The sequence below is a fragment of the Dermacentor albipictus genome, chromosome 1 (genome assembly GCF_038994185.2).
Source record: "Dermacentor albipictus isolate Rhodes 1998 colony chromosome 1, USDA_Dalb.pri_finalv2, whole genome shotgun sequence".
Taxonomy (NCBI): Eukaryota; Metazoa; Arthropoda; class Arachnida; order Ixodida; family Ixodidae; genus Dermacentor; species Dermacentor albipictus.
This window is the reverse complement of record NC_091821.1, coordinates 238,225,423-238,234,021: the sequence shown is the minus strand read 5'-3', so window position 1 is coordinate 238,234,021 and position 8,599 is coordinate 238,225,423. Positions and strand designations below refer to the sequence as shown.

The 8,599-nt window shown below is 45.3% G+C and overlaps 1 protein-coding gene and 1 long non-coding RNA gene across 2 annotated transcripts; one reads left to right on the top strand and one right to left on the bottom strand.

Moving 5' to 3' along the window:
- Positions 1-690: 690 nt before the first annotated feature.
- Positions 691-3,990, top strand: LOC135901273 (uncharacterized). Its single transcript, XR_010564076.2, has 3 exons — positions 691-1,014; positions 1,783-1,902; positions 2,984-3,990. It is a non-coding gene; the product is annotated as an uncharacterized lncRNA (long non-coding RNA).
- A 256-nt stretch (positions 3,991-4,246) lies between these two features.
- On the bottom strand, positions 4,247-8,321 carry LOC139046668 (uncharacterized). The gene is made up of 5 exons (XM_065430905.2): positions 7,973-8,321; positions 7,601-7,714; positions 6,645-6,749; positions 6,370-6,471; positions 4,247-5,383 (listed from the first exon to the last, which is right to left on the bottom strand). Exons 1-5 carry the CDS (start codon positions 8,172-8,174, stop codon positions 4,293-4,295), a joined length of 1,614 nt encoding a protein of 537 aa, XP_065286977.2. The 5' UTR covers positions 8,175-8,321; the 3' UTR covers positions 4,247-4,292.
- Between the last annotated feature and the right edge of the window lie 278 nt (positions 8,322-8,599).

Genomic DNA, 8,599 nt, shown 5'->3' with positions numbered 1-8,599 from the left:
CCGTGACAGCAACCTCATCCTACCAGTACGTCGAACACCCCGCACAGGCCATCCAAACAGCGTCATCCCGCATCGTTCCCGAACAACTACATTTCAGAAATCATTTTTTGTCCACACAGCTCGCGACTGGAATGACCTTCCCTGTCACTTAGCACAAATCCCTGATCCAGCCCATTTCAAGACTGCCATCGAGGAAGCCATGTCATCGTCATGATTCTCATGTAACATTCATTGTTAACCGCCGTTCTTGCGCCCACCCCTCATGTAATGTCCCGCCAGGGACCCTTGATGTTCAAATAAATAAATAAATAAATAAATAATCTACTCGCCGGAAATAAAGAAAACATCCAGAATGAAGTATTTCAAATGAACCAGCATAGTGTCTGTCACTTTTCTTCAATGCGCAAGACCCTTATCAGTGTTGGTCTCGGATGCGCGTCGTTTGATTCATTAGGAAAACGACGAAATCACACATTGCTGTCTTCCCACCGCGATGACACGCATAGTGGTACACAGCGAAATTCTTTCAATATCTATGCTTTCTTTCTTTTTGAGGCTTTTGCGCGACGGCATCACGACCACTTGAGAACTACGAGGGAATTGACGACTTGCGGGAAAACGAGCGCCGTCTATAGTACATCACCACAAGCTGCAGCGCTTTGGGTGCGAGGCTATCTGTGTGGAAAACTCGAACTGTTCAGCGAGCAGTGCCATTTGCTTTGTGGACGCGCTTTCCTCGTGTAGGCTTGCAAAATGATTGAAGAAGACCATTTTCGGTGAACGGATGGACCACAGACCTTTGGTAGTGTACAATATGTAGCGAGTGTTTGGTGTTACTTAAACTCAGTTACGCACTCTGTGCGTCAAGCTCATCGTGGATGGGCCCTCAAAGAAGAAGGGTAGTGCGGGCGGCGTGCAAACCATCTATGCGACCAGGTGCGTATACACCGTGTCTGCATGGTACCGTCGAGCCTCGGGCAACATCGCTGGAGCACATTGTGAATGTGTTGCAAGGTAAGAAACTTTTTACTCAGCTGTTTATTGAAAATGCAATATAGCCGAACTGAACCGTTGGGACTTGCCGAATAGCTATCATTTGCAAAGCTCCGAAAATGAGCTAACTCTGATGCAAAGCACAACCTTCCCTGTCGCAAATTTGTTACTTTTCAAACTTTCTGGGCATCAGCTTGCCCCAGCTACACTTCATTCCTCCGTCGCCACTGCTGAAGCGGTTATCGCCATGCAGGAAACTAAGTACGGTTTCGGGGAGGCGTTGACCTTTTTCGATGACTCAGGGACAGTTACAATGACTCTGAAATGCTTTGCGCGCAGGAGAGTATCCTGTTTTTAGCACATACATGCATGTTAATGCGGCTTCTCTCTCTCTCTGATTCTCTATACTATTGCACAGCGCGGCAGTAGCGTGGGAGGCTCACGCTTGCACTAACATCGGTTATTTCCGGGGTTCTAAGCCGCTTACATGACATGATCGATGGTCGTGCGATATGTAATAAAAGTCCAGGAGGCTGCTCGGTTGTCAAAGCACTTGGCTCTTCCGTGGTTAAACGGCCGTTATATGGTGCGCGGTCGACGGTCGCGCAATGTGATTAAATAAATAAAAAAAAAACGGGAGGACCATATGATTCTCGGGAGCCCCGACTTCGTACGGGCTGTGCACTATGCTTGAGTATGTTAAAGCGCACCGGAAGAAAACGATACGATGCGATAGTAGATCGCACTCAACAATATTTTTGGGTACTATAAATACTTGTTACTTTTCAGGTTGAGTGAGACGTGCCAGCACGTTGCCGGCCTCTTACCGTTGCCGACAAGGGGGCTGTGCGTGGGAAAACAAGCCGTCATGCACGGACTTGCCATGCAAGTGGATTGTTCCTTCAGAAGGTTTGTATCATTCCATACGTGGCAGTAATTAACTTACTGTAATCCAATTACACCAATTTAATTACTTCTCTTGGTTATTTGTAATGTAATTCATTACTTTTCTGGTCTAGTAATTTATTAACCTAATTAACTTTTTGTGAGTAATTTGGGAGCGAAAATATTTAATTGCTGCCTAAATTGCTTCTATATCGAGGGTGCACTCCAGCTCTTTGTGGTGTTGGCAAAGATTTGATCTCTTGTTTGCCGGGTTGGGCATATTGAAAACAGGATCGAGCAACCTGAAAAGCCTGGGCCAGTAAGGCAATGAAGTTGAAAACGTAGGGGCGTGTCCAACTGCTTTCAACAGGGGTGTGTTCAACTGCTAAGCTGAATTTGAGAAAAGGGAAATATAGATAGCTTCTGGCGCTTGATGAGGACCCAGACGTACCGACAAGCGATTTAACAACTTTTTAGCTGTACCCAAAACTAAAAAAGTTTTGCACCATACACAATACAGGGTTGCTCCTAAAAAAATATCAGTAGAACGGCTATTTGGCCGTGCAAAGGGCACCCTGTCTTCAAAGCAAGGCAAATATTCAGGCGCTGAATCTGGAACTCAGCTACCCCTGCGATGAAGTAAATTGAGAAATACGAGATGGCTGTAGGAGCTGCATACAGTTTTTTCTGAATATGAAGAGTAATAAGTAATTAAAGAGTAATTGCAATTACCTTCTGAAGGTAATTGTAATATGTCATTGCTCTCTGCGATCATTAATTGGTAATGTAATTTAATTACATTGTCACAACATTCAGGATAGTAATTAGTAATGTACTTTAATAACTTCTTTGAAGTAATTTTGCTATGCATGTATTATTCTGCAAATTTATTTGCTAAATACTTCCTTTAGTTAAGCTTCTGGCTCATGGTTCTTTAAACTGTGAAAATCACTGCACACTTGCATGCTCAACTTGCTACTGGTGCATGTATAACGATAAAACCCTTTGGCGAAAAGCAGTGCATGATTATGGGGCCTGCTTGTTGTCTCTTTATACCCAAAAAGTGCATCAAAAAAACTCTGACATGCTCAATTTTTCATTTCAGCAAGGAAACCAGCAGCAAAACGTCCACTGCAGGAAATTCCTTTCCATAGGAACGTTATCAACAAGCCACCATGTCCAAAACGGCTACGTGATTACAACCCGAGCCAGAAGGTGACTTCTGATGCTGATATTTCCAAGCTGAAGGCAAGCCTTGTGACTGCGTGCCCAACACTGCATGCAGTGCGATACATGTGCCCCCGCGAAACTCAGCTGGTCACGAAAGCAGCCGCAGATGTACGTTTGGAAATTGGTGACGAGGAAGATCTGTGGGGCAGTCAAGCCACAGAAGTTGTGGCTCTTCACTACGAGTCTTTGAAGGCGACATCAAGTGAGGAAAGACAGCGCATATGCACCCGCACACTTGGACAAGCCAACAACAAGAATTGGTTTGCTGAAAGAACAGGCCGCTTGACATCATCATTATTTAAGAGAATATGCACGTCGCGAAACCAGAGGGTTTGCTGGGGACCCAAATTACCCAAATGACTAAGCAATGTCAGAAGCAATGGCATATGGGCGGACGCATGAAGACTGTGCAGTGCAGTCTTATGTGCTGCTGATGAAAGCCAGAGTCTACACTGTTGAAGTGAAAAACACAGGGTTGCACGTGCACACTGTAAGATAGGGAGACTGGAGGTAGCAAGGTGGACTAGCTTAATTTGAAGAAAATGCAGCAGCTGTGCACACACAATGATAAATGCAATGCTACGAATTAATAGAGCAGAGTGGCTCAGAAAACAATTTGAGGTTTATAGTATCCTAGCTAAAATGAAAGAGTGCACATACTGCGAAGGAAACAGCGAAATCATGTGTTTTTGTGATGCTGTATTACCGTTGCTTGTGCACCGTGATGACACGCCGATTAAAAAATCTAGGATTTCACAAGCCATTTGAATGTGTCAGCTGATGTGTGCTCTGTATATGTCACAGGATGTTTTATGTGCATGTCTTAGGGCAGCACAATGACAATATTCCTTGGTGCCATATGTGTGCCTTCTCTGAAGAGACTGAAAATAAAACAACTTGAATTTTACTGTTTTCATCAATTTATTTCCTCATAAAACAGTAAAATCGCAACACAGTAGTAGCAGCAAAGAAAGAAAAACAGCAGCTTGTGCACTGAAACTGTTTTCTGTGCTTTTACAATGAGGATAGCAATAGGGGCTTGTTGGTACGGCATATCTTATTTTGTTATAGCGCAAGCTTGACAAGGACAAAAGAAGGCACATCTGACACACACAGCGCTGTGTGTGTCAGATGTGCCTTCTTTTGTCCTTGTCAAGCTTGCGCTATAACAAAATAAGATGTGCTTATACAGCCACTTCATCTTTTATGAGTGGATTCCTAAAATTGCTGAGGAAGCAGCACACTTGAAACACGTGGTCACCAATATCAATCATGGAAATTGGGAATGGCCGGCCAAGTAGACGAAAACTTTTCACGCGTGCAATAGCCTGTTCGACATGGACTCTTGCACGGGCAATGCACCGCGTTTCATGGACTGCAGCTGGTGGCATCTGTTTTTGATGACGCTGACGGAATGGTGGTCGGTACAGAGTCACTCCAGGTGGTATGTAGGGGAAGGTGAAACCTTTGTCCACCATGACTGCATCTCCTTCTACTAACTCGTCGAGCAATCCACTGCTTTCCAGGATCGTCGTGTCTGACACTGACCCACCCCAAAGGCGGGAAACAAACGCTATGTATCCATCAGGAGTGCACCCCACAAGCACCTTGTATGTGTTGAAATGTTTGTACGCTGAAAATGTTTGCCTTTGGGCACTTAGCGACGATGGTCGCTGAATTCTCACTTCAGTTGCATCAAGAACCAATCTTGTGTCCGCAAAGTCACGAAATGACTTCGGCAGGTATGGTTGCAAGGCTTCACGAGAAGGTAGCGTAGTAAGTTTTTTTAGCTCTCGTTGCAGCAGATTCACCCATATGGTGAAAATGCGGATAACCTGGCTTTCACATATTAGGAAGTTGCGTGCTAGCTCTACACCACCTATTCCTCTTCTCAGCCTAAGCAATGTCATAAAGAACTCATTTTCCAATTCACTATCTTTTCGATGGCCACGGAGGTTCTTTCCGCCTTTCTGATTCGAACCCCAGTATGCCATTTCACTTGCAAGGGGGTTTAGGTAGTCCAGTAAGCTTTGGAAAACTCCAATGTTTGGAAGTCCAACGTAATGCATGCATTTGCTTGGATCACGCAGTATTTTTACTGTGAGAAGTCTTGACTCTACCCTTTCAAGCTTGTTTTCAAGCCTTAGGTTTTTGTTCTGAAGCTGGATAGCAAGTTTCTGCAGTTCACCGAGAGTGCGCTCCATGCGTCTCACGTTGCCACAACTGCACTGTTGACAACTGCATTCTGGCAGCGGTGCCTGCAATGACTTGGTATCTGCAAATGATGGCAAAAGGAAACAAACTGTCACTTTCACTCGGGTAGCAGAGGTGCTGTGATAGAACATATTGGTTGCCTGCTGACAACCACTGTTTCCATAGCTGTACTGCATACGGCACAGGAATCTTAAGAGTGTCATACCGCGGTGGTCACATTTCGATGGAGGCAAAATGCAAGGGGCCCGTGTATTGTGCTTTGTCGGTGCACGTTAAAGAACCCCAGGTGGTCAAAATTTCCAGAGCGCTCCACTACGGTGTCCCTCATGGACTGAGTCGATTTGGGACATTAAACCGCACGAAACCAATCTAATGTTGACCTATAATAACCCATGCTCACTCCGCTCCGGTTAGAAAATAATCACGGACCCAGCTTTGTTTCAAAGCCAAGCATAACGCTTGCCAAGGTCCACTAAAGAAAAAAAAACGGGACTGAAGTGCTGAAAGTGCAGTTTCATGCCAGTGATTTTTGCATTGAGTTATGGAAAGGAATTATAGGTGTAATGTTAAGAGACAAGAAAAGAACAGGAGGGGTCGGGGAACAAATCCGTGTTGATGACGGCTTGGTTGAAACCAAGAAGGCAATATAGCCGACGGGCATTAAGAGTCACGGACTCATTCCAAGGCATGGCAAGAATAACAGGGGATGTCGAATGTTAGGTGGGTGGATGAGATTAAGAACGTTGCCGGGATAAGGCTGCAGCTAGCACACGATTAGGTTATTGGAGAAATATGGGAGAGGCCTTTGCCCAGCAGTCTGCGCAGTTAGGCTGATGATGATCTTTGATGGTGTATTTCTGTATTATTCGCAGAAAACTCTTGTTGATGTCGAAAATAAAGTGCAGTGTTATATAATGCTGAGACAAATTCCAGGGAGGATTAAAGTAAACTCAGCACAGGAAACATTAATGTCAGGTTACGAGTCATAATACCTATGCTATATATACCTAAATGTCTTTATACTGACGTGGTATAGTGAGCGAATACCTTTAGTGGTTTCCCCTTGAGCCGGTGATGGGGATGCAGGCTGTTGCGTGGTGGTTAGTAGCTCCGGCTGGGCTGCAGATGTATTTTCATTCATGCCAGCACCTGCAGGATGAAGTGAAAGAATACCAAAACATTTCCATAACTTGTCGAAGTCACTACAGGAAGAACCTTTACAACCTTATAGGCTTTTTTTGCTATGTGCTCTTAGTAACTATAATGCTAACGCTGAGCATACCATGACAGCCTTTTGCTGTTTCGGTCTAATGTATATGTACCTTTACTGGCCTTCCCTTGGTTCAACGAAGGGGCTGTAGGTTGCTGTGTGGCAGGGAGCTGACTTGCTGTGTTCTTGCTACCTTGCTGCTTTGTAGAAACAGCGTCTGTAATGAAGTTTCATGATGGTTAGAGAAAATCAGCTAAGCCTTTAGAAAAAGTGTACAAAAAAGCAGGTTAAGCATGCACAGACAAACAAACGAGAAACCACAATGCTAGGTGCCTCTAAAAATTCAAAGACCATGATCCACATTGTCATCACCGTTGTGAACAAACACAAAGCTGTGTTAAAAGTACACACTCAGTGCTCACCGCCTTGCAGCGGTTCAGACCAAATACAGCATGCACATCCCTATCACAAGCTACATGGTACTTACATGCTCCCGTCGAAAAGCTCTAACACTTGTTAGTGCGATAAGGGGTACTAATCCGCCACGGTAGCTCAATGGTTAAGGTAAGTCTGCCGTATCCGAAAGACAAGCGCTCAATCACGACGTGAACGGGCGCGTTGCCATGAAGATGAAACAACGCGCGTCCAAGTTTTCGAAAAGAGGACACGTCAAAAACGCTTTAAACCAGCACTCCTCACTACAGTATTTCTCATACTCGACAGGTTGCTCCAGGACGTTGAGCGCGAAAACGAAAAAGTGGTAACTTACAAGGTCGCTTCTCAAGTCCAACGCAGCACTTCACGCTCACTCGATTAGCGTAAAATGTCCGCGAAGCGCATAGCAAAACAATAATTTCGAGCTGTAAGTTTTCATTTTTAACAGGTCTGCAGTTCTTTAATTTCCCTAATCTCGTTACTTCTCCATTTAAACGTATTGTTGCAGCGTTCCGCGCGGCTTCTGAAACTCGCCGCGCTCAGTCTCGCGTATGCGGTTGCTAGCTCACATCAATCCCTATTTCAACCTATAAAAACGGAACAAGTACATACGAACTGAAACCTTGCATTCACCTTGGTTTTTCAGCCAACGGCTGTGCCGATCCGCACCAGCCTGGCCCGGAGTTCTCTTGTAGCAGAACATATTTGGCACGTAGTCGGGATGATTCTTAAAAGTTGACGGCCGCCCTGGAATTTTTCAAAATATTAGCAAAACCAGCAAAGCTGTGATAACTGCAGAAACCAGTGCAAAAGGACACGGCTGAGAAATGCGACATGGACGGACGACCCGGATACGCGGAGCATCCGTACGGGTGGTCATGCCAGATCGCTTTTCACCTTATCGATTCTGTTTACGCTGGCTAGAAGCATAGTAAACTACCTAGCTCAACAGCATGCATTGCTCAAAACTCTTCGCATGTCTATTAAGTTTGTTTTAGCACTTACCTGCAATAAAATGCGCGCTGCAAATGCGTGAATGTTCGTTCGGTTGCCACAACGAACCGTGTTCATTCTTCCTTTTTACCGCAGCAATCCAAGCGTCTCGCTTCTCGGGATACAGTTTTGCTGACGGAAATCTAAAAAACTTCACCGCCTCTTTGCCGTAAAAGTAATTAGTACAGCCATACGCGACGCAGTGCGCTGGCATTGTGCCGAAACGTGCAGCCCGGAAACCCCCGAGTCTGCCGGATCAACGTGGTCCGGCGGAAAGTCGTCTGTTTGCTTTCCAACCAAACTGAGGGCGCTGCTGTCCGGCTTCTTTCGCGCATGCGCAGCAGGTTTCCCGCAAGTCGTCAATTACGTTGCAGCGCACGCTGTAATGTGCGAACCCGAGGCTGGACTTAGATGGGCTGGTTCTCGGCACGGCCACTAGAGGGCAGGCATTTGCTTAGAGTTAGAGGAAAGAAACCATTTATGATAATTCAAAGGGAAGCTCATTATTTTCGAAGCGAGATCAGGATGCCTTAGAACACGCACCTATAAAGCGAGATATAAGAAGGAAGAAGAAGCATGTGCTTGCTGTGGTAAAGCTAGGGAAACTGCGGAGCATGTTTTATTAGAATGTGAAGACCC

Bases quoted from the DNA above. Each gene is read 5' to 3' on its own strand.
- LOC139046668 (XM_065430905.2), bottom strand. From the start codon at position 8,174: ATGCCAGCGCACTGCGTCGCGTATGGCTGTACTAATTACTTTTACGGC. The intron at 7,715-7,972 runs GTAAGTGCTAAA...GAAAAATTCCAG, and splicing joins CAGCGCGCATTTTATTGCAG to GGCGGCCGTCAACTTTTAAG. The intron at 6,750-7,600 runs GTGAATGCAAGG...ACTTCATTACAG, and splicing joins CCGTTGGCTGAAAAACCAAG to ACGCTGTTTCTACAAAGCAG.